The sequence below is a fragment of the Panthera onca genome, chromosome C1 (genome assembly GCF_046562875.1).
Source record: "Panthera onca isolate mPanOnc1 chromosome C1, mPanOnc1 haplotype 2, whole genome shotgun sequence".
NCBI lineage: Eukaryota > Metazoa > Chordata > Mammalia > Carnivora > Felidae > Panthera > Panthera onca.
Genome location: NC_138346.1, coordinates 128,768,582 through 128,794,655, shown reverse-complemented (window position 1 = coordinate 128,794,655; position 26,074 = coordinate 128,768,582). Strand labels below are relative to the sequence as shown.

The following is a 26,074-nucleotide window of genomic DNA, read 5'->3' as shown; positions in this document are numbered from 1 at the left end:
AAGTCTACGGACTATGTAAAACCCAGATTACCGACTTAAACTGTGCTAATAACTAAATTCTCCTGGCCATCTTCAGTTCTTAGCTGAGGGTAAAGTAAGATAGGTGGCCAGGAAGCAGGCCCAGTCATCGCTGGGAGAGTTGAGAGACGGAGATGGGATAGGGAATGACAAAGCCATGATGAGCTAAGGCAGCCTACACAGAGACAAACGGACACACACTCCATGGCTGCATGAAGACACCGAAGTGCATGACAAGAGTAAACTTGACCACAGTGGACTCTCCTTAAAAACTATTTTTGGGGGGCGCCTGGGTGGCGCAGTCGGTTAAGCGTCCGACTTCAGTCAGGTCACGATCTCACGGTCCGTGAGTTCGAGCCCCGCGTCAGGCTCTGGGCTGATGGCTCAGAGCCTGGAGCCTGTTTCCGATTCTGTGTCTCCCTCTCTCTCTGTCCCTCCCCCGTTCATGCTCTGTCTCTCTCTGTCCCAAAAATAAATAAACGTTGAAAAAAAAAAAAAAAAAAAAAAAAAAAAACTATTTTTGGGTACTCCCACTTGCAGAAACATATCGAATCCAATGCACGACTAACAAATTATTAACTAAGGTAGGTGTCCTCGGGCTTCGCTAGGCACCACGCACGTTGGCTAGTTGGTTCCTATCTAAGTCTGTGAACCATCAACTTCTTTTTCACTGTCCCCTGAATCAAACTGACCTCTTTATTTGAAATCAGTGATACTTGCCATGGTGTTCATCGATGAATCCCGTTCCAAAATTAAAACTTTAAAACTTTTTGGGAGGTTTCAATATGAAAATGAAATTAAACTGACAAAAGATTAAAAACTAAACAGAAATACATGTGTATTCATTCGTTCTGATGGTCAATAAAAATATTAATGTAGAAGTTGGCACCTGTATAGTAAATGTCAGAATATGTGTAGAGAAGAGTGCACGGTTGTGAAGAGTATACTTTACAAAACCCAAAGACGACCTCGGAGCTGTGGTCCGAGTCTGTGTTCCTCTAGCCACATGGGCCAGCATCCAGGTCCTTTCCACAGCTGGCGGGGCTGGATGCACCACCGCCTTCCTCTGGGCTGCCTCTGGCCTCGGTCCTGAGCTGGCCCTTTTCCTCCGCAGATGTACCTTCCACCTTCTCTGATGTCTCTGCACCAGAGACACGCTTAGTGGACTGGCTGCTTTCAGTGCTGCTTTCTGGCAGTGTGCTTTCTCCTGGTATTCCAATCTCTTTGGGCTTTGCATCCAAAACAGGAAATTTATGCTGTAGAGAATTACATTTTAATTGTTTAATTAATGCAATCAAACATGTTTAACAAGTTCCTATGCAAATCTGTTGTATCAAACTTGGAACTCTTTCGAATCCCAGCTCCAGTGCTGTACTGTAAGGATACAGATGTTATTAAGCCTCACAGAACTATACACGGAGGAATGGGGCAGGGGCACGGAGGATATGGCAGGTGGTCTAGTGACCCAGGTTTAGGAAGGGACAAGAGGACTGGTAAACAGTACTGCTAACTCCTCTTGCCTGGTGAGAGTAATTCATTTGAATTATTTATTAAGTCTGTATTAAGTTCTATGTGCTGGGGATACAGCAGGAACAAAACCGACAAAACCCGCGCCCTCACTGGAACTTCCAATTAGCTTGGGGGAAAGAAGCAACAAATTAACAAACTACCACGCTGGGTTTACATCAGGTGATACAGGAGTAAAGGCCTGAAGAAATGAACCATGTGAATATACGGGAATGGCATTCTAGATAGGGAACAGCAAGTACAAAGGTTGTAAGTTCACGGAATAGTGAGGAGGCTCCTGTGGCTGAAGGAGAGTAAGCACAGCAGGAGAGCAGGAGGAGAAGAGATCCATGTACCAACGGAGCCGGGCTGTGGGCAGATCAAGGGAGCCCCGGGTCACCATGATAACTAGCTTTCCCTTTAAGTGAGATGGGAAGTCACTTGAGGCTTGGGATGAACGGTATCTTACCGTTACCTATTAAAGCTGAAAGGCACATCTGAAAATTTTCTAGATGTACGCAGGTATGTTTATTCTTATAAGAAACTCCGTGGAAGGGATTCTATAATCTCCTAGATTCTGCACTCACAGCTATTTCTCAAAGGTTTACAGTTGCAACTTGAACTTTGCAAATGACACTATAAATTCCTCTCACAAACAGAAATGGCAATGTCTCTTCAAATGACCCATAATGTAGAGAAAACACCTCAACATTCGGCAGGTAGAAAGTAGACTCTAGCCAGCCAATGATACCAAAGACTTGGGAAAGTGTGGTGTGGCCCCTCCCCGCCCACTCTTCCACCCAGCTGAGCCTTTAGGGCTCTCCTGCGGGCTCCCCAGGGCTCCAGGCCTTCAGTGGGGACTTCTCTCTGAGCTCTTTACGGGTAGAAATTTTAGTCATGCTCGCTCGGTTTCCTAATGAAATTTCCTATGAACTACCACCTGTTCTAACTTGTTAAATAGTACTTTACATAAAAATTAAATCTGGCTTTATTTCTTCTGAGAAGGCCAAACTTTTGACTAGAAAGGAGGAGAGAGTAAACAATTATATCAATAACGATATAATTAACTGTGAAAGTTAAGAGAGGAAAAAACGCTTAACCAGAAGCTCTGTAGGAAGCACTCAGGCCTAGCATGACAGGACGGCAAAATGAACAGTTGCTGACTTACACTGGGTACCGCCTTGGGATGCTCTCTCGCCTCTGCGTCTGGTAAATCACATGCCCGGAGCACTTCGGGGCTCTTGTTGCCAGTCTTAAGTCTCAAGTCAACATCTCTCTGTCTCAAAACATCTCTTCTACCCTCATATGTTTTGTCATAAGGGCCTTGCTCAACGGGGCCGATCGGGCCTCTATAATAGAAATCTGTATCACCTGCTCCACCATGGGGTCTATAATCAACTTCCTTCTGCCGTCCTCTGTCACCTGGCTCAAGTGCCCGGGGTGGTTCTCTCTCGGGACCACTTATTTGTCTCAGCATATTAACTGATTTTCCAGCACCATAGCAGAAACTCTAGAAGGAAAAGAAATACATAGTCCTGAGTATTTAATGGCTGACTCACAATGAAATTATTCAGGATGCTAACAAAATTACCTAACTTGACTTGTGGCATTTGGAGACATATTCATTTCACTATTGTTTCATTAGAGGTCTCTTCTTTAGATTAATACTGGGCCAGAATAGCCAATAAAATGTGAGAAATCATGAAGTGTTAAGTAGACATTTCAATCAGCTGAACACATTCTGAATGAATTGTACCAAGGGAAGTTTGGCTAAAGTCTAGAAACTTAAATTGGAAGGTACTAACTGATAACTGCTCATCAGTTGTCTATTTTCACACCCACCATATAAGGTAGTTGCTAAAAATCAGAATTGCACATCATTATGGAAACATTCTCAGGTAGGGTAAGTTTCCAACAGGCTTTGAGTCCCATTTCATGAGAAAACCTAGGCAGCATTTCTCAATGTGTGGCCCAGGGACCCCGAGGGGGATCCCTGAGACAGGTTCAGGGATTCTGTGAGGTCAAACTTTTTTCTACTTCAAAGACCTTAGTCTTTCTCACTCTTCCCTTCTGAGTGTGGAATCTTCTGGGGCTGGAATGACTTCCTCACTCTGACAGCTCATGGACCGTGTGCTCATGTAGATGTGAATTTTAAATTTTTCTTAGTTTTAATTCCTAATACGGTAAACTATCAATAAACAAAACCACCATAAATAGGAGCTCTTCGTGGTCCTCCGTTTTTGTTTGTTTTGTGGGCTTTGGTTCTTAAGAGTACAAAAGGGTCCTGAGAATAAGAAAGTTGAAAATCACTGAGCTAGAGAAACTATTTGAAGACAGAAGCAGTAAAACCCTTTCCGCAGGCAGATGAATCAAGAGATGATGGGCTTTTGTCAGACACTAGATTATAGGGAGTCCACCCCTTACAATGGTTCGACTTACAACTGTTAGACTTCACAATGGTGAGAAAGTGATACACATTCTGCAGAAACTGTACTTCAAATTTAGAATTTGGATCTTTTTCTGGGCTAACAATTTGAGGTATGCTCTTCTCTGGTGATGCCGGGCAGGGCAGCTCCCGGTCAGCCGCGCGGTCACAAGGATGAACAACCCCTTCACCTCAATCACTCCTTACCCGCACAGCCATTCTGTTTCTCACTTTCAGTACAATATCCAAAAAACTGTGCGAGATATTTGACACTGTACTATAAAATGGGCTTTGTGCTAAATGATTTTGCCCAACTGCAGGCTAACATAAGCATTCTGATCACATTTAAGGCAGGCTAGGCTAAGCTATGACGTCCGGTAGGCTAGGTATTGTAAATGCACTTTTGACGTATGGTATTTTCAACTTACAATGGGTTTATCGGGATGTAACCCCGTAAGTCAAGGGAAATCTGCACTACTACACAATTAATGTCACCTAACAAAATCATCCCCCTAAACCTGACTCCTAAAATCACAAGCCCAAAAAACAAAAACAAAACAGGAACAATTTCAAAATGAATAAAGCATAGTAAATTTTGTACCCTTAGGGAAGATAATCCTTTTTAATTTAATAATTAAAATTGGAAGGTACTAATCGTCTGATAATTGCTCATGTGTTGTGTATATTCACACCCAATATAGAAAGTCAATGCTGCAAATTCTTTAAAGTTGTACATTTTAAATAGCTTAATTTCTTTACAGATGCAAACTTGGCTTTTCCCATGGCACATCTGGGTTCTTTGTATTTTGTTTTATGTGACAACTACTTCATTAGGGTAAGGGCTGAAAATCAACAATAAGAAAGCTGAAGAGGCCGTGGATGAATGACGAATAATGTTTCTACATAATCAATGTCTGTTCCTGGATCCCCAAACTGTTTCCCAGTACAACACCTTCTTCTACATCCCTGCCTGATTCTGCGCTTAAGCCAACGCCCTTCCCTTCTCAGGGCTGCAAAAACTCAGACTGAAACAAGGCCCCCTTTCTCAAAGAGGACAAAACAACTGATTTCATCTGTATTACTTCAACAAGTTAAAGAACAAATTTAAAAGGGTGTTATTACTCGAAGTCCCTGCCACAACACCCACAATCAAACTTGAGAATCATCTCCTTGCTTATACACATAAGAATACACACGTAAGTATAAATAAATCCGCATCACTTTAAAATCATCTTTTCATACCATTAAGCATGACTTAGCCTGATTTACACAGCAAAAAAAGTCTGCAATTTTAGAACTGCCTTTTTCCTGCAAGTCCTGTTAACAGTCAACAGTGCTATGTACTAACCAGGACAGCCAGTGCCATAATTATCAGCACTGGAATGTGAAGTAATACTGGCATCTCCTTCATGAGCGCTTTAATAAATTCACCAGCTCCTTTTCCAATGTGTTTCAATGGCTCCGTGACAAAGTTGGTGAACGTAACTGCCAGTGCCTAAAACAAGACATAATAGCAACTTAATTTTTCCCTCAAATGGTTGAGTGCACAGAACAAGCCAAAATTCGCTGTGCACTGGGATGAAATTATGTTCATAAACTAAAATGCGTTTAATGTGAAAATCATTTGTAACGGAAGTATTTTTTCTAGAGCAAAGGTTTATTAGTAGCAAAATGACGGTAAAAACACTAACTTTTAATAAATACAAGGGATTTTTGACTTTGTATAAGTAATTTTGACAAAATGTGTTCTATACCTTCGTTGGTGGGACCAACCAAATAGGGTTGACTAACAAGAGCTCATAGTATTTTTGGCATGGGTCATCCTTATAGGTCCACGAACTTCTAAACACTTCTATTTAGAGAAACAGACAAAACACTGAGTCATTAAAAAAAAAGTTGCATTTCATTCCCAAATAAGACATTTTGGTTTTGTCCCTGTCCCTGCCGCCAACCAATTTTAACTGCTGTACAAATAGACTCCCTATAACACTGATTTAAAAAGTTTTCACCTTATGCCCAAAATGTTTAAAAATCCCCTCAAATTATACGAGTCTTATGCAGATAAAACATACTTTATGAAAATTTCTAAACAGTAAACATTAAAAACTGTTCTTTATACATACAAATGAATCCAAGGAAAACGGGAAATCAGAGATCGCTGGATTATGTGGAAGTTAATATCCTGGCTGTGATGCTGTGTTGCTATAGTTGTGGAAGATGGTTCCACTGGGGATAATGGGGAAAGGGGGCACAGGATCTGTTTTACTTCTTACAACTACGTGTGCATCTAGAATTATCTCAATAAAATTTCAAGTTTTATTTATTTTGAAAGAGACAGCATAAGTGGGAGTGGGGCAGAGAGAGAGAGAGAGAGAGAGAGAGAAAGAGAATCCCAAGCAGGCTCTGGAGAGGAAGAGAGAGAGAATCTCAAGCAGGTTCCAAGCTGCTAGTGCACAGCCTGCTTGGGATTCTCTCTCTCTGCCTCTCTCTGACCCTTCTCCACTTGTTTGCTCTCTCTCTCTCTCTCCCTCAAAATAAACATTAAAAAAAGAAACCAATTCTTACTTTACAAAATAAAGAACGTTAGTTCTCCCAATTTTTCTAAATGTATGTACACGGTACATTGCATACTAGCCTGGGCTAGAGGATATATTCACTTGTCTCCTGCAGCCAGGAAGCAAGGCTGGATTGGTTTAGTTCCCATAACTTTTGAAGAAACGCTAATTTGGACACCCTGTTTTGTACAATCTGCCGAGTCTATTCTGGGTCAGCTATTACAGACATGCATTTATAAAGTGCCTTTGAACACTAAACCATTCCTATTGCTAGATATACAGAAGTAAAGACAGTCACATTAGTGAGAATGTTTATAAAGTCTGTGAGATTAAAAAACGTCAAATAATTTTCCTCTTATTTAAAAAATGTATAGTAAAGTTACAATATGAGGTTTCATAAGTCATTATGAGGAGATTAAGTCTAAGCTGGATATTAATTTATATAAACACGATTCACTTCTTTAATAAACATGCCGAACCCTCTTCCTAAGGACTAGATGAACGACATGAGCACAGGCTCCATCACGGTCCAATAGAGAAGACAGGTGACACTGGAGCCAGCAAAGACAGGTCCTATTCCTTCCCTGTGATGTTACATGAGCACAGGTGTCACGGTCTGAAACCCGACGCTTCTGGCATGTTCTTCTGATACTGAAGATTCATTTGGTCATGGGAAGCGTCTTTCCGGCATTTTATCATTTCTCTGTAATTACTAATATGTTCTCTCCTTCTCGGAAATTCTACTCAAGATAAGGCCCAGTGAACCAACACCTTACCCCAGAGACTTCCAATCCAGTCCATCTTCTCAGCACACACGTTGTTTAACGGCTCCATCTTGGCAACCTCGGCCTGATGCTGTGCGAAGGCTAGCTGACCAACACCAAGAGGGAGCTGTGAGCGGCCGCTAACAGGAGGTTATGTCTACATATCCAAAACCTTACTTCAAAGAGTGTCTGTACCAGACCCCAGACTGTTCACATTTTGTTCGATACAAAAAAAAATACGTATTATTTTAAAATAGTAGCTCTTTTCAGTTCATGGCAAAGCACAGTCTCTTTTTCTTTTTAAATTTTTTTTAACATTTATTTATTTTTGAGAGAGACAGAGAAAGACAGAGCATGAGCAGGTGAGGGGCAGACAGAGAGGGAGACACAGAATCTGAAGCGGCTCCAGGCTGAGCTGTCAGCACAGAGCTGGAAGTGAGGCTCGAACCCACAAACTGTGAGATCGTGACCTGAGCTGAAGATGGACGCTTAACTGAGTCACCCAGGTGCCCTCAAAGCACAGTCTTAATATTAACAAGTGAGGATAAAGAATTATAGTTGCCTTCTTTGTACATACTTTTGATGAGAAAGGAAAACCTTTGTACTAAAAAGATTGTTTTAAAAAATTAGTTCAGGGGCGCCTGGGTGGCGCAGTCGGTTAAGCGTCCGACTTCAGCCAGGTCACGATCTCGCAGTCCTTGAGTTTGAGCCCCGCGTCAGGCTCTGGGTTGATGGCTCGGAGCCTGGAGCCTGTTTCCGATTCTGTGTCTCCCTCTCTCTCTCTGCCCCTCCCCCATTCATGCTCTGTCTCTCTCTGTCCCAAAAATAAATAAAAAAAAAACGTTGGGAAAAAAAAAAAAATTTAAGAGTCTCTTTTAAAAAAAAAAAAAAAAAAAAATTAGTTCAAGGGGCACCTGAGTGGCTCAGTCGGTTAAGCGTCCAACTTCAGCTCAGGTCATATCTCACGGTTCATGAGTTCGAACCCCATGTCGGGCTCTGCTGACAGCTCAGAGCCTGGAGCCTGCTTCCAATTCTGTGTCTCCCTCTCTCTGGGCCCCTCCCCCACCTCTCTCTCTGTCTCAAAAATAAATATTAAAAAAATTTTTTTAAATATCAGTTCAAATATAATTCACAGCACGTCCCAAAATATATACATTAAATAACTACTTCTCATTTTCTTTTTACAATTCACAATAAAGTGTTTTACTCTGGATGATTTTCAGCACAAATGGTCCATATAAAGATACTATATCTTTTTATATAAAAGCCCTGGGGGGAATCACCAAGATAACAATATTCAACCAAACTTTCTTCCTTTAATCTGTGAAGAATTAGTTCTAGAAGCTGCAGAACTTAGAGCAAAAAGTTAAGGATGTATCACAGTGACTTAAATCAGATAAATGCATCGAAAACACTTTGCTACCTGACTCACCCTGCGAAAACGATCTAAAATTGCCCTTCATTGGTTATGCTATTTTGACAAGAAGAATAGTGCTTCATTTGACTTTCTGTATTCAGTATGATCCCAATTTTGAAAGAACTGAAATTTATTTAAAAAAAATTTTTTTTATGTTTTATTTTTGTTGATGATGTGTCTACCATCAACATATCGCTTTCATATTCAGAAAATAACCGAACTTTTAAAAAATAATCTTTTGGTATCTTTTCTGGCAAAGAATAAAAGGACATACCCTAAATTACCTACATAAAATTTTAAACAGTCTATCTACCTAGCTTTATTCTGATTTAGCTGCCCAGCTGCCACCGTCAGGAACTGGGCTGTGAGGACGAGGACCACGCCAGCTGGTCAAGGACCCAAAACACCAGGTGCAGGTGAGCAGCTGCCAGTTTCCTCCCCCGCCTCATCTCCAACCACTGCCTCCAGCCCTCAGGAAGGTTATGTATCAGCTCTTGATGCATGGTCTTCTTCTTCTATTATGAAATGGCATTTGAACGTTTTAAAGCCTCCCGCGTATTTAATACCTTATATAAATACATCCAATTCCATCCCAAACTGACGAGAAAACTGATGAATAAAACCCGTCTCAGCTGGGTGTACCAATGCACATAGGTCCACAGCTCGGTAGCCACCAGTGCCACGATGCAGAGCAGACACAGAAGCACCTCAAAAACAGGAAGAAGGGGAAAGCAAAGTTACTGCCACACCATCCTCCCCACCAGAAAATGGGAACTGTCAACAGAGACCAAAGAACCGGACTCCTAGGCCGAATCGGGAGTGCTCTTCTGCCGCACGCTCCTCAGTACAGCAGGAGGGTCTCCATACAGGCTCCTAACAATCATGGTGGAGATTTTAAGGGATTTTTAAAGCTGAGCTGTTACTTACGTCCCCCTCATCCCATCTTACCATCAACACGTTATACGGATCCACTCCAAAAGAGTCTTCAAATCGCCACTTCCATGTTTCAAAATCATGAAGCTTAAAATTAATTAAAATATCACTTAGTGCATCATCCAAGGCTCCTGGCTTCCAATCCTCTCCACTGAGAAACTTCTGTATTTCTAACAAGGTTTGTCTTCTTAGGATAATCTCAGCATCATAATGCATATCACCTTTGTTTTCTTCAGGCTGAATTAAATTTGCCAAAACAAACAATAGAAGAGAGAAACATTGTAAGACAACAGCCAATCTGGAACTAAATATGTATGTGGTTCTTATTTCACATGTATAAAATAAGGATAATACTATCCACCTATTTTTCTCACATACAAACCAGAGATTTTGTTCTATAAAGTCACCTTGGACGCTAGTCAACAAATACTGAACCATGGATCCTACAGGAAATACACGGTCAGGTTCCAAACACATTTTCATCAGCCTGTCAATGCACAGCCCTTTAATGTGTGTTTCTACTTAAAGATACCTTATTTAATCTTGTTGATTAACACTTAACTCACAGCCAACAGCACTGTAACTCATGCCCAAACGAAGCTTATCTCACATGCATATTTTTCTCTGTAAGGCACATCCCAGCCTTCATGTGCTTGGAGGCACTGGACAGGATTTTTCTTGGGAATTTTTTTTGAGAGTGCATGAGTAGGGGAGAGGGGCAGAGGGAGAGAGGAAGAAATCTAAAGCAGGCTACATGTGATCTCACAGTCTGTGAGTTCGAGCCCCGCGTCGGGCTCTGTGCTGACTGCTCAGAGCCTGGAGCCTGCTTCAGATTCTGTGTCTCCCTCTCTCTCTGCCCCTCCCCCGCTCATGCTCTCTCTGTCAAAAATAAATAAACATTAAAAAAAAAAATTAAAGCAGGCTACACGCTCAGCATGGAGCCTGATACGGGGTTCGATCCCACAACCCCATGAGATCATGACCTGAACCAACATCAAGAACTGGACACTTAACTGAGCCACCCAGGTGCCCCTAATCTTGGGCATTGTTTTAAACAGCCAAATAACAACATCAGCGTAAGTGTGAAATATGTGGCACTAAATAAAGCATGAAAAAGTAATTGTTTATAGTCTGAGAACTGAAACAAGGCAAAACACAGCATTGCGCAGCCTCGGCTGGGAATGGGTGCACCAGACAATTCAAATGCTGTGCTGCTCTGTGCATGTCTGAGCGACACAAAAGCTCTGCAAGGATTAACTCTGGGGTCACAAAAGAAGTTCAGTGTGTACACAAATTCGCAAATATGGAATCCACAAATAACGAACGTGAGTTGTTTACTTTAGGATTCATTTATGACTTTCCATCTGACTGAATTTTCAGAAGTCCTAAAATATGCAGTAATACAAAAGAGAAAATGAATCTCGAAAAACAGCCCAACTGGAGTTTCTATGAACATGCATATTTTTTTTTAATTTTTTTTTTAATGTTTATTTATTTCTGAGACAGAGAGAGACAGAGCATGAGTGGGGAAGGGGCAGAGAGAGAGGGAGACACAGAATCCGAAGCAGGCTCCAGGCTCTGAGCTGTCAGCACAGAGCCCGACACGGGGCTCGAACTCACAAACCATGAGATTATGACCTGAGCAGAAGTCGGCCACTCAACTGACTGAGCCACCCAGGCGCCCCTGAACATACATATTTATAACTATTTTTATTAGCATGTATTCAGGTTAGCAAAATCATTACAGACATTTTACTTTCATTAACCAGTTAACACAAATAGAATATTCTTTTTTTCTAAGAATGCAGATATTTATATAAAAAGCAAATATAAAATCAGAAGAAAACAAAGTGTCATGTGGTATCACAAGTCGTCACTGAGCTAAAAAAGCAGTCATTGATTACTATTTTTAAAAAACACTACATTAAATATTTCCATCGTAGGTATTTTCTGCCTTCATCTGTGTCCTCACCCCACACACTTGTAAGACTTGAATTAAATGGTGCGTGTATGAGAACATCTGCTTTTTCACTTCCAAAATAAGGTGGGATGATTAAATATTCATCTAACATTCCTTTCCCCTTAAAACTTTTCTTGATGTTTAGAGGCACCTGGGTGGCTCAGTCGGTTAAGTGTCCGACTTCAGTTCAGGTCATGATCTTGCAGTCCATGAGTTCAAGCCCCGTGTTGGACTCTGTGCTGACAGCTCAGAGTCTGAAGCCTGCTTCAGATTCTGTGTCTCCCCCTCTCTCTGCCCCTCCCATACTCACGCTCTGTCTCTCTTGAATGAAAGAAAAACATTAAAAAGAAAATTCACTTTTCTTGATGTTTTGAATCCCCAGAGTGAAAACAATGACTCTAAAAACTGGAATCCTAACATTAATTATGAACAATATGCACATGATATGCAATTCTACAAAGTAGTACTTGACATAGTAAAAAGCTTCCGCGATGGGGGGAAACTACTTAAAAAACATTGTTGTCTCTCTCAACACAGAATGATCTTACATCACGAGAATGAGAAAGTGTGTAAGTGGTAGAAAACAAGGGCCAGCATAGAATTTCCTTGCCAAGTCATGAGTGTATTACATTTCCAACCATTTAGTAAAGTTCAAATAGCAAATTTAAAGCACCTCCTCCCATGTGAAATTAATAAATAATGAAAAGATCCACCATACTGATGAATATCACATCAATACTCACAAGTCCGAGCTTCCTGGCTTCAATTAAAATTTTATTTAAGTATCTCCTAAAAACAGGATTGCTTTGACTTTCATAGTCTTCCCTCTTTTTCTTTTCACACTCACTGATCTGTAATCACAGAATAAATTCAACATTAGTTAGCATCAAAGTTTAATGTAAGGGTCAAGTTTCTAGCCTAGAGATCCCATCAAGATCAAGGTAGGAGCTTGTGATTATCAACTACATGAAAACTATAGAACTTCCTACTTTCCGTGGGTTCTCTTTGCAAAGGGCAGGAAGGCAACAAGCGAGGAACACACGTTCAGCACTTGGCTCTGGCAATTTTAAAGCTAAAAATCATGAAGCAAGGAGGCAGAGATGTGGATGAGCAGAACATCTAGGACCATCTGCCTCTTCCCAATTCCAAAGTAATGATTCAATGAACAAAGGAACAAAAGAAGAAAGGAAGAGAATAAGGAACAGAGAGATAGAAAGAGAAACACACAAGAGGAAGCCGGAAGCTGAAATGAAGGGCCCAGCAAGGAGTTCCTTGAATGTGCATATTACTTTTTGCCTTTTATCAATTTTTCCTGTAAATGATCGATCATCCCCAACTCTATGTATGGGCTGCTTCAGAAGGGCAGGAACATGGCTTCTCCAGAGTGTCCAACACATGGCAACCCCTCAGCACGTAATTCATCATTCAGATTTCCTCTGAACCTAGCTCTACAGACACCGCAGTGGTCAAGTTGCTAGGTGAGGGTAGTACCTATCTTACAGACATTAGAACCTGTGATAAGCAACTTTTATTTTCTAATTGAGTGTGGACCATGAGTTGAGTTAGCATGGAAACGGGCTTCAGATGATAAACAGAATAACCGAGCGTTACACTCAGACTTAGGATAGAAGGACACTTGAGAAGTCATGTGGCAGCTTCCTCTGCTTGCAGGCAAGGTTTAAAAACCTTTTAAATTTCTCTTTAAGAGAATGTGTGGGGTTTTTTGTTTGTTTTTGTTTTATTTTGAGACAGGGAGCAAGAGCATGTGCATGAGCGGGAGAGGGTGAGAAGGAGAGAGAGAATCCCAAGCAGGCTCCACGCTGTCAGCACAGAGCCTGACTTGGGGCTCCACCCCACAGACTGAGATCATGACCTGAGCCAAAACCAAGAGTCAGACACTTAACCAACTGATCCATCCAGGCGTCCAAAAGGGAATGTTTTAATTTTTTTAACGTTTATTTTTGAGAGAGAGACAGAGAGAGAGAGAGAGGGCCAGAAAGAGGGAGACAGAGGATCTGAAGCAAGCATTGTACAGTGAATACAGAGCCCGACGTGGGGTTTGAAGTTACGAACCGTGAGATCATGACCTGAGCCAAAGATGGCCACTTAACTGACTGAGCCACCCAAGCGCCCCAAAGACAATGTTTTTTAAAATAAGAACTCAAGGGGCACCTGGGTGGCTCAGTCGGTTGAGGGTCCGACTTGGGCTCAGGTCATGATCTCGCGGTCTGTGAGTTCGAGCCCCACGTCGGGCTCTGTGCTGACAGCTCAGAGCCTGGAGCCTGCTTTGGATTCTGTGTTTCCCTCTCTGCCCCTCCCCTGCTCATGCTCTGCCTCTCTCTCTGTCAAAAATAAATAAACATTAAAAAATAAATAAATAAATAAAAATTAAAAAAATAAGAACTCAAGACTCCATTTTGCCAATCATATTTTGACAATTTTGAGCCCATGTTGCAAAGAATGGAATAAAAAATCTCTGTAAAAAGGCATTTCTGCATTTCCTAGTGTGCAGCCAAACAAACTCAATGATACTACAAAACACAACTAAACTGAGGCAAATCTTATCCAAGCATTACTTTACTGGCATTGGGTGAGACAGCATTCACAGCCAGTTAGCACCACAGCAGTGCTTACAGATCCATAATCGAGATCTCTGTGCCTCCATTCACAAGCTCTCCCAGTGTCTCAAGCTGGAAACCTCTGTCCTTCACTCCATCCCTTTCCCTTCTCCCTCAGCTACCCAAATTTGCCTATTCCACCTTGAAGAAGTCCCACATTTCCCTCTTCAACCCTTGTCACTGCCTTGGTTGGAGCACTGAGCACTGCTGGGCCCCTGTCACCCCCTCTCCTTCCAAGGCCTCTCCATGGGGCCACCAGCTCATGGTCTCCACAGCCAAGAGGTTGGTTCCCACCCCACAACACACATTCAAACCCTTAATAATAGTGACTTATTTCCTTTCTCATCATCTCTACTTCAGTCTCACAAATAAAAGGACTGAATAAATGAAGGAATAGCTACCACACACTAAATTATAATAATCCCTTATATTTGCAAGAGTAATTCTTATGCTCATCAGATGATCATAGGCCCATTTCTTCGTGGGCTACATTTGTCATGAGTCTATGACCAAGCACTGTGACAGGTGACAGAGAATCAAAAATGACTAAAACAGGGGTGCCTGGCTGGCTCAGTCAGTACAGCACGGGACTCTTGATCTCGGGGTTGTAAGTTCAAGCCCCATATTGGGTGTAGAAATTACTTAAAAATAAAAAAATAATAATAGGGGCACCTGGGTAGCTCAGTCGGTTAAGCGTCCAACTTCAGCTCAGGTCATGATCTCACGGTTCGTGGGTTCGAGCCACACATCGGGCTCTGTGCTGACAGCTCAGAGCCGGGAGCCTGCTTCGGATTCTGTGTCTCCCTTGCTCTCTGCCCCTCCCCCACTCACACTCTGTCTCTCAAAAATAAATAAAACATTAAAAATAATAAAATAAAATCTTAAAAAAGTAAATAAAACATTCTTGATCCCAAGAAATGTTCATCTCTGAGGGCTGATGGGGGGTGGGAGGGAGGGAAGGGTGGGTGATGGGTATTGAAGAGGGCATCTTTTGGGATGAGCACTGGGTGTTGTATGGAAACCAATTTGACAATAAATTTCATATATTTAAAAAAAAAAAAGAAATGCTCATCTCATAAAGAAATAGTTACAACATGGTGAAATAAATGTTATTACAGGAAAATAAAAGTACTATTTTTAAAAAAGTTCAGAGTAACTAAAAAAAAATTATATATCAATATTGTACAGTACACAGAAGCATATGTAATGTTAGCAAATATAGGAAGCAGCAATTAAACATACTATGAATATAAAATTCATGAATTAAAAAAAATTCTAACCTTATGAGTTAAAGAATCAAGTTTGCTATAACATTCCGACAATTCATCAGCACATGACAAGTCAGGACTGACATCTTTTTTCTCTGATACATCATATTTCACCTAAAGCAAAACAGAGATTTTTATTTCCTTTATAAAACCTATAGTTAAGACTAAAACCTATAGTTAAGTTGTAAAACCTATAGTTAAGACTAAAATTTGACTTCATTTTATGACTTTGTTATATTCTTCAATTGTATTGAACCATCAAAAAAGAAAGAGTCTCAAATTTCTATACTAGGAGCTAAAATCAAATTAGTTGCTGCTCAATGGGCTTTACGTTCCAATTCAAAACAAAAATAACCAGGTGGGATTGAAATCATTTTAGATGAAGCAGGTCAGGGAGATAATCTGCACGGCTACTAGTCACTGATATACAATTCTTACAGCTCTGTGAAAAACTGCAATCGAAGTGGACTATTTCCAGTACAGACCTGGGAAGGTCTTACGTACACACACGCTGTTCTTTTTCTTTTAATACCTGAGATTTTCTCATTGTTCCTGAAGCAGCATCATAGTTAAGCATGTCTGTGGGATCAATCCAGTCATCATCAGAAGCATAACCAGTTATAAGCCACAGACATTCACAAAGGAGCAGAGAATACAGCATCCTGCATGAAGGCTAAAAAAAAAAAAATTTAATAGATATAATGAAATAGAATTATTTTTAGAAGACATGGTTTTGTAATAAAGGCTATCTACTTCCTTCTAGTGCTAAGATAATGCTTTCTTTCTGAATAACTGAAATAAAAATACTCAGTAAAATGGTATTCACATATAAACATGTACACACATATTTTTGCCAAGACAAAAAGAAAGTAAGAATTTTTCATAAGACTCAGAAGAATCCGATTCCCGGGTGTATATCCAAGGAATGAAAATACCTATCCACACAAAAACTGATACACAAATGTTTATAGCCACATTATTCACAATAGCCAAAAAGCAGAAACAATTCAAATGTCTATCAACTGATGGATAACTAAAATGTCGTCTAGCCATACAAAGGAATCTTATTCATTCCATACAAAGGCCATGGAATGAATCAAATACTGATAAGTGCTACAATATGGATGAATCTTGAAAACACTATGCTATGTGAAAGAAGTCAGTCACCCAGGACCATAATATGATTCCATTTACGTGAAATGGCCAGAACAGGAAAATCTAGAGAGACAGAAAGTAGATTAGTAGGTCCTCAGGGCTGAGGATATAACAGAGGGTTGGTAGTTAAAGGATACAGGGCTTCTTTCTAAGGTGATGAAAAATGATCGAAAACTCACTGTGGTAATGGTTGCAATTATCTGTGAATACATTAAAAACCGCCGAGTCGTGCTCTTTAAATCGGTGAATTATATACAGTATGTGAATCATTTATCAGTAAAACTGCTTTAAAATAAACAGGTATTTAACCAAACCCTCTCCCCCCAATTTTTTTAACACATGGAAAATTAGAAAGGTATAAAATTAAGATTCAAATGAGGTGACTGAACTCCCAAACCTTTCAGAGAAAGTAACCTGCTTCAGCTAAGTCTCGGCAGAAATACTGTCAAATCATTTTTTTTTAAGTTTATTTATTTATTTTGAGAGAGGGAGGGTGTGGGAGGGGCAGAGAGAGAGAGAGCCAAGCAGGCTCCACAGCAACAGTGTGGAGCCCAATGTGGGACTCAAACCCACAAACCTTGAGATCAGGACCTGAGCCAAAATCAAGAGTTGGATGCTCAACCGACTGAGCCACCCAGGTGCCCCAAATCATTTCAATACTTAATACCTCTTCTATTCAACACTGTCCAATACATAAACAACCAAGCACATGTGGCTATTTAAATTTAAATTACATTAATTACAAATTCAGTTACTCAATCATGCTAGCAGCATTTCAAGTGTTCACACACCCACAGGGGGCCTGTGCCTGCCAGTACAGACACAGAACAATTCCATCACTGCAGAAAGTTCTGTTGGACACCTTATCTTATACCTACTATGAATAAAAATCAAATAAGAGAATTCTAAGATGAGAAAGCCCTGGGTTTATAGTCTACCTGTAGAAATAAAGTAGCTCCAGGCTAAATTAAACACTTCTTTGTGCTCCCCGAGTGCTCTCTTTATTCTTCCAGCACAACACACAACAAAATTAGCCACTTATTGGCCAATCTCTTCCACTGGCACAGTGGCTGCCCATCTTGGCTGTGTGTTAAGAATCACCTGACAAGCTTCTATGGGGCGCCTGGGTGGCGCAGTCGGTTAAGCGTCCGACTTCAGCCAGGTCACGATCTCGCGGTCCGTGAGTTCGAGCCCCGCGTCAGGCTCTGGGCTGATGGCTCAGAGCCTGGAGCCTGATTCCGATTCTGTGTCTCCCTCTCTCTCTGCCCCTCCCCCGTTCATGCTCTGTCTCTCTCTGTCCCAAAAATAAATAAAAACTGTTGAAAAAAAAAAAAAAATTTAAAAAAAAGAATCACCTGACAAGCTTCTAAAAATCCCAATCTTCTGGCCACATCTCAGGCCAATTAAATCAGAATCTCTTAAATGTGGGACCCAGGCACTGGAATTTTAAAGCGCCTCAGGTGGTTTCAATACGCAGCCAGGATAGAAAACCACTGTGCTATAAAGTGAACTTTTCCAGGGGAAGGTATCGGAATTCACCTTCCTGATGGCTCTTCATCTTGTCCCCTCCACCTCTCCAAGCCCAAGGCCTAGCCCGGTGGCTGGTGCATGAGATACCCAGTAAGTTTTAAGCTGCAAATGGTGAAAGCCATACAGGGATTCACAAGGTTTTAGAGGTTTAGAGGCTTCAGAGGCCACTCTCTGACTGGAAGACATAGGCACGATTTCATGGAGGAATGGGGTGTGGGAAATAGACCGGGAAGTGTGCAAGGTAAGGGAGGCAGAGGAGCAAAGTGAACCTTCGAAACCATCAGAGGATGGACATGGTGGGAGATAGACAGGAAGATGGCGGGATGGCAACGCTGTAGTGACAATGCTGATGTGAAAGGTTATGGCCAGACTTCTCGGCTAATAGTTCTCAAAGGCATGGGAGCTACATTTGGGGAAGATGAAGGTAGCACTAAGTGTACAGAATGAGGGGGAAAAGCTGGATTCTGAGAGTCTTCCAAGGAGGCTGAAGTAGCAAAAGGATGCCGAATCACATTCTGAAGATTGGCTATACATACAGGCCTCAGCTACTGAATGCACAAAAGAGAAGAAAGATGGCAGGCATGACCAAGATTTCAAGGCTGACCAACTACAAAAACATGGTATTATTAACCTCAAAAAGAAATTGAGAATGAGAACATGGTTTTGGGGGAAAGTCAGGCATTCGTTTGTACAGCATTTACTAAATACCTACTGGATACTGGGCACTATCTTATGTGACAGGGATACCAAGACACTAGACCGACCATGATTTGTTAAGAAGCTACATGGAAGGAGGAACACACGGGGATGGGGGACAGGATGGGACAGTAACTTGACCAAAAAATAAATATAATTTCAGGTAGTGATATGTGCTGTGAAAAAAATAAAGGGGGACAATGGTATGGATGAGTTAGGAAATGTTGAGTATTTTAGGGAAGGTCTCTGAGGAGATTAAAGATGGCCACAAATGCTGTCAAGTCCCCAGCGAGAGATGGAGTTTATTTTCCCTCCTCCCAAATCTGGGCTAACCTTGTGACCACTGTCAACTGAGAAGAGAGGAAGAACTGATACAAAAGCATTTATTTTGGGCTTAGAACTATAATTTGGGGAGCAGCCCAAATTGTGGCCCCGCTGCAGGGAAAAAGGGTTTGTTTGTTTTTTTAATTTTTTTCTTTTTTAACGTTTATTTATTTTTGAGACAGAGAGAGACAGAGCATGAACGGGGGAGGGTCAGAGAGAGAGGGAGACACAGAATCTGAAACAGGCTCCAGGCTCTGAGCTGTCAGCACAGAGCCCGACGCGGGGCTTGAATTCACAAACCGTGAGATAAAAACCCCGAAAAAGGGGTTTTTATAAGAAAAAGGAGGAAACAAAATACCTTACATCAGTTGTTTCCCAAGTATTGTAACTGGGAGATACTATTACAATTTATAATTCATTGGCTTCCTAGGTATATTGCATTAGTTGCTAGCAAAGTCCCTTTTGCAGAGTGACCAATTTTTGTTAAAAATACAGATACAGCAGTCAGGTGCTCAGTCATATGCCCTTGCCCAGTTCAACAGTGGAATGCAATTCCTGTTTCAAAAACAGAATGAATGGGGCACCAGGGTGGCTCTCAGTTGGTTGAGCATCTGACTCTTTGAGTCCAGCTCAGGTCATGATCCCAGACTTGAGCCCCAGACGGACCCTGCTTAAGATTCTCTCTCCACCCCAGTCCCTCTCCCCCCCACCCCTTGCATTCTCTCTAAACAATGAAGAAAATAAATAAATAAAAACAGGATGAAGTTTCAGTCACAAAATGAAGTCTCTTATGCACAAATGTTTTACACAGGTTCACAATATTTAGCCAAAATATTGTGGCAGAAGTGATGCTGTGTTGGTTCTGGGACGGGCCTGGCCTGGCCTATGTGACACCCAGCTGCTTCTACTTCATCACTTTGGAACACCTGCTCTTGGACCTCAGCTGCCATACTGTGAGAAGACCTAGCCACATGGAGAGGCCATGTGTTGGGACACGCTAAGCTCCCAGCTGGCAACCAACATCAATGGCCAGCCATGTGAATGAGCCATCTTGGTAGTTCCATTCCAATCCCACAGTATTGGGCCTGTGACCCAGCCAACATCATGTGGAATAAAAGAGCTACACAGATGAGTCCAGTCAAGCCCCATAAGCCTACAGAATCATAAGAATAAAATGTTTAAATGCCTCTAAACTTTGAGGTGGTTTGTTACACAGCAGTAGATAACCACAACGACATTTAAGCAGAAAAATGGTAAGAAGCTAACCTTAGAAGACTTGGGAAAAGAATATCTAGAGAATGGGCATAGCAAGCGTAAAGATCAGAGTGGGGAGAAAATTTGAAGCATTCAAAGAACAGGAAGGTCAAGATGCATAGTACACCGTACTCCAAAGCACTCCCTAGACTCCTACTTCTGGCCAAGATGAAGTAGCAGGGGCCAAATGTACTCTCCTGCCTGAAAAACCGAAACCTCTGCACAAAATCTATGAGACAACAATTTTCAAGACATTGGATACTAGGTGAGCAAGGCTAATTGTCTTTGAAAAAATGGGAAATGGGCGACTGGGTGGCTCAGTCAGTTAAGCTCCCAACTTTGGCTCAGGTCATGTTCTCAGAGTTTATGAGTTTGAGCCCCATGTTGGGCTCTGTGCTGACAGCTCAGAGCCTGGAGCCTACTTTGGATTCTGTGTCTCCCTCTCTCTGTCCCCCACCCCACTCCACTCTCTCTCAAAAATAAATAAAACATTTAGAATTTTTTTAATTAAAAAAAAAAAAGAAAGAAAAATGGGAAACAAACACAGACAGTCCTTCCATTGCCCCAGCTTACTGTCTTAACAGTTTGCAGGCCATGAGCACAGGGAGGGGGAACTCAGGCAGAGCCCAGAAAACAGAGGAAACAGAGCTGAGTATCTGGGGGGACCAAGGCAGAGAAAGCTGCAGAGAGACAGAACCCCTTTATTATGTGCAGAGGGTCCCTGCCACATAATAAAGGATATCTGGTCTTTGACCACAGTTCCTCCAAATGCCCTAGAAATTTCCTGAGTGATGGCAGTGTCTGTGATGAGGTGCTAATGAGGTGACTACGTTGGGCCCAAGGTAGCTTCAAGGTGGAGGATGGTCATCAGAAAGACCAAGCACAGGATTAGAGGGTTGGAACTTTCATCCATCCAACCTCAGGGGAGGGAAGGAAAGTGGAGATTGATTTCAATCACATGGCCAATGACTTAATCAGCCATGCTCTGCATCTGGCTCTGCACCAACAGTGCAGAGACTGGGATTCTCTCTCTCCCTTCACCCAACTCATGCTTGCTCGTGTGTGCTCTCTCTCTCAAATAAACTTAAAAAAAATTAAAAAATAAACATGAGTAAAAAATTTAGGAAACTCGTAATTGAGAAAATAAAACCAAAAGTTAGTTCTTTGAAATGACTAAAAAAGTTTGATATACCTATAGTAAGATTAATGAAGAAAAAGAGAAGCCCCTTCCCCAAATCAAAAATGAAACAGGATAAACTTATTCCTGATTAAAACACTTAGCAAACCACGAATAAAAGAAAACTGCCAGAGTACTACAGGCAAACACTACACTTGATAAATACTGAAATCTTTCCCTCTGAGATCAAGGAGACAAGGGAAAACCTCTGGAAGGTTTCTGGGATATTGACAGTGTTCTAGTTCTTTTTTTTTTTTTTTTAACATTTATTCATTTTTGAGAGATGGGGAGAGACAGAGCATGAGTTGGGGAGGGGCAGAGAGAGAGGGAGACACAGAATCCAAAGCAGACTCCAGGCTCTGCCTGTCAGCACAGAACCCGAATTGGGGCTCAATACCATGAACCAAGAGATCATGACCTCAGCTGAAGTCACTCAACAAATGAGCCACCCAGGTGCCCCAACAAGTGTTCTAGTTCTTAATCTAGATAGTAGTCACATAGGTGTATGCTTTTTAAAAATTTGATAAGAACATTAATATTTTAGACACTTTTCTGTATATGTATTTCAGATTTTACAAAAGCCTTTTCTAAAATGGAAAAGAATGAGATACCGTTATGGTCTGAACTGTATACCTCTAAAATTCATACGATGAAATCCTAAACCCCAGTTTCACAGAATATGACTGTATTTGGAGATAGTGTCTCTAAAGAGGTAATTAAGTCATAAAGAGGTCATTAGCATCAGCCCTAATCCAATATGACTGGTGTCCTTATAAGAAGAAGAAATCTAGACACAGGTCAGAGAGAAGACAGGAGGACACAGGAAAAAGGCAGCCATCCACAGGCCTAGAGAGGCCTCAGAAGAAACCAACTGTGCCGACAACCTGATCTTGGATTTCTAGTGTCCAGAATTGTGAGAACATAAACTTCTGTTGTTTAAGCCACCAATCTGTGGAATTTGGTGGTATGTGGTATAGCAAACTAACACAGATTTCTTCAGACATAAAAAGACTAAGAAAGATTCCAACCCACAGACTCTTGATATGTTAAAGAAGTTTAACCTCAATGAGAAAAGGTGTGAATAAAAGAAACAATGATGAGCAAAGGAACTGGTCAAATATACTAATTAAGTAAACCACTAATAAAAACAAAACACCCACAACTCTTTTTACCCCACAACTTTTTATGTTTAAAAATGTAAAACTGGGGAGCCTGAGTGGCTCAGTCAGTTAAGTGTCCAACTCTTGATTTCAGCTCAGGTTATGCATGATCTCATGGTTTGTGGGATCAAGCCTGGCCTCGGGCTCTGTGCTGACAGTACAGCGGCCTGCTTGGGATTCTCTCTCTTGCTCACTACCTCTCTGTCCCTCTGCCGCTTGCTTGCTTGCTCGCTCTCATCCCCCCACCCCTCAGAATGTAAATGTAAAAAAAATGTAAAACCCAAATACGAAGTAAAACAACAGCGGGAAAGGTATCCTAGGATCCCTGTCACACTCTAGAGACTGTTAGAAATACTGGATGACTGTATACTTTATTGGGGGGGGGGGGGGGAGAGGAGGAGTTAAACTAAGGAATAAAGCCTTGAGAAGGCCCAAACACAAAAGAAAACACTTAAGACTAATAAGCACGGTAGAAGACAAGCTAAAAAATGCAATGTGTAGAAAATGAGAGGAGCTTAATTTGAAAGAGGCATTAGTCAACTGTTATTAAATACTTCAAAGAAGCTGAGAAAAATAAAGTCTGGGGGAAAAAACACACAGGATTGCTTAATTCATTGGTCATGTGTGAAATGACTTTCACAGACTAAAAGGGAGAAACCTAATTCTAAGCAGTGAAGAACTAGGTAGGTGACAAAGGGCATCTCTGAATGGAGCAGAAGCTCTGAGAAGATGGCAGTGTATAAAATCAAGTCTACAGAAAAGGCTTTTCATAGGCAACAAGATTTTACCCTCCTTCATAAACAGAAATGAATAAGGAGGAATGGAAATAAAGGTTCTAAAGCAAAAAGAAGAGAAGCTGACAGAGTTCACATTATTACATGTATCAAGAAGATGGTGAAATGATCCACTAGGAAGCCAGGAATGTCACTGGGTGAGGAAGCTGGGATGCAGGAATGGAGATTTGGGAAAACAGCTCTATAGGGAGCATTATGTAAAGGGAGATGAATCAAACACCTTTCAAGCAGGGGCACCTGGGTGGCTCAATCGGTTAAGCACCCAACTTCAGCTAAGGTTGTGAGTTCAAGCCCCACGTTCGGCTCTCTGCTCTCAGTGCAGAGCCTTCTTTGAATCCTCTATCGCCCTCTCTCTCTGTCCCTCCCCTGTGCACGCTCTCTGTCTCAAAAACAAATAAACATTAAAAAATTAAAAAAAAGCCACTCCTTAAAAAAAAAAAAAAAACCACAACCTTTTGAGCAGCTGAGTTTTGACTATGACCCCTACAAAGTCATGCTATTAGCAATTATGCTACTTTCTCCAATAATGATCAGCAGATCCAGAGCTTCATCCAGGACTAAGAATTAGAAATGAAAAATCATGCAAGACCAGGAGCTGAGGTAGAAGAGTGGAACCAGCTGCAAACTCAAGTCCTCCTGCCAAATCCCAGTGGTCACTGACTGAAGGCTGTAACTCCTTGAGCAATCTTATAGCTGATCTCACGCTTCCTCCAAACAAAGCTGCATCTAAACCTGCTGGGGATCTTGTTAAAAACAGCTTCTGATTGAATACATCTGACGTGGGCCTGAGATTCTGCATTTCTAAGAGCTCCTAGTGATGGCAGAGACATTGGCTCACAGACCACACTCTGAGCAGCAAAGTGTTAAGGAAAAGTAACCATCCTGTGTTGGTTTAGTTTAATGAGGGGCACCTGTGATTCTACTTGACAGTGACTAATAAGCTTACTTTAAATCACCTTTCTCATCTGCTTCAGGCTTTGACACTAATATCAAAATTATTATATATATAACAAATATATATAACAAGTATATATAATATATATAAATATATAATAATATAATAAAACATGCATAATATATAATTATTAGATATATATTATATATAGTCCTCTTACTACATGCCAAACACTGTTACATACATTCATTCATTGAGTCCTCACAAAAACTCTTGGAAGTAGTACTGTCATCTTCATTTTACAGTTTGGGATAACAAATAACTTGAGTGGAGAGCTACCAAGAAAGACTGAGATCTCCAAGGAAAGTTACAGCTACTGAGTGGAAATCAGCAAAGAAAAGTATCTGATTTCAATGAATTACACACGTATGAGAAAGACAAGACTAACTTGAGTCAAATTCTGTATTAACCAAGAAGTTGCATGGCACAAAAGTCAGGAGTTCGCAATTTAGTTCGTGTGCCTATGTCTGGTTTGCTGGAGTCACGGCTCTCAAACTTGAGAATCTGCGTCTCTAACAACCTGCCAGATGGCGATGATGACACTAATCTGGGGACCACACCTTCATAACCACTGCCATGGAGAAAATATGAATTGTTTTTCACCACCCACTCATAAATATGTATCTCTAATCCTTATATTCAAATCAGATTTGAAGTTTTAAAAAATTAACTACAACCAAACCCGAGCTATTCCGCTGGCGGTATTCGATCAAACGCTGCGTAAAGTTTTCAGAGATAACTGAAGCCCAGGAAATTCAGCGTTCGCTCGACTCTGGCTTTGCAGTTGCTGCCCCTTTCCCTAGGCCGCTCTTTGAACAGTGTAACTCCCCAGCAGCCCGCTCTGCTCCCGATGATAAGGCGGCCAGTCCTCGCCGTTCCAGGCACAGCAGCCCGGGAGAGCGCGGCCCCCTGCCCCGGGCAGCGCCCGCCCAACCCGCCGGGGCCGAAGCCGTAATCCGCCCCCCGCACATACACCCAACCGCGCCGACTCAAGGCCGGGTCACCAGCCTGCGTCTCGGGAAGAAGGGCACCTACCCGCCGGCCTGCTGGAAAAGATGGCGAGCCGCCTAGCGGAGCCGCCGAACGCTTCAGCGGGCGCCTGGTTTCTGGCACCGCCTCATCGACTTACTCGGCTGGCAGCTGTGTGTCCTTCCCGGGCGCGCGGCTGATTGGCCCGCCGAGGGGGCGGGGCCTGACTCTGTCCGCTAGGTTTAGGCCAGGGTTTTTTACTTTGATCAGCTAGCTGAACTCTCTGCAAGTGAAGCCAAAAGTATACGAATGGGTAGCGTGTTTTCTTAGTATTGATGTATTTTGTTAAGTCCGAATGTGCAACATCTACAAAAATTGTTTAAGTAAGGTATAATGAACGACGAGGATAGTCCTATGTATGGGCGTGGAGGAGGACATGCTCACTATGGTGTAATTGGAAATTGGAAATTTTGTTTGTTTTTGTCTTTAACTGCTGCCCTGGCAGTTTCAGGAAACTCTCCAAAGACGAAATGATGAGTTTTACAAACTAGGAAGAAATGAGAAGTACACAAGAATTACTGGCCACAAATTTGAAT

General features: G+C 41.7%; 1 protein-coding gene across 4 annotated transcripts; it reads right to left on the bottom strand.

Annotated features, from left to right (window-relative positions):
- Positions 1-831: 831 nt before the first annotated feature.
- Positions 832-25,639, bottom strand: CLCC1 (chloride channel CLIC like 1). Of its 4 annotated transcripts, none has more exons than XM_078451599.2 (11): positions 25,549-25,639; positions 15,997-16,138; positions 15,477-15,578; positions 12,322-12,429; positions 9,634-9,855; positions 9,252-9,392; positions 7,281-7,374; positions 5,704-5,801; positions 5,298-5,444; positions 2,693-3,034; positions 832-1,274 (listed from the first exon to the last, which is right to left on the bottom strand). In XM_078451599.2, exons 2-11 carry the CDS (start codon positions 16,123-16,125, stop codon positions 1,017-1,019), a joined length of 1,641 nt encoding a protein of 546 aa, XP_078307725.1. In that variant the 5' UTR covers positions 16,126-16,138; positions 25,549-25,639; the 3' UTR covers positions 832-1,016. The 4 variants fall into 4 exon arrangements, with proteins under 4 accessions (XP_078307725.1, XP_078307726.1, XP_078307727.1 ...); XM_078451600.2 differs by having other exon boundaries at positions 15,997-16,137; positions 25,545-25,625; XM_078451601.2 differs by lacking the exon at positions 25,549-25,639 and adding an exon at positions 25,187-25,476 and having other exon boundaries at positions 15,997-16,137.
- Positions 25,640-26,074: the final 435 nt, after the last annotated feature.

Bases quoted from the DNA above. Each gene is read 5' to 3' on its own strand.
- CLCC1 (XM_078451599.2), bottom strand. From the start codon at position 16,125: ATGCTGTATTCTCTGCTCCTTTGTGAATGTCTGTGGCTTATAACTGGT. The intron at 15,579-15,996 runs GTATTAAAAGAA...GTTTTGCTTTAG, and splicing joins GAACAATGAGAAAATCTCAG to GTGAAATATGATGTATCAGA. The intron at 1,275-2,692 runs GTAAGTCAGCAA...AATTCTCTACAG, and splicing joins ATCCCAAGGCGGTACCCAGT to CATAAATTTCCTGTTTTGGA.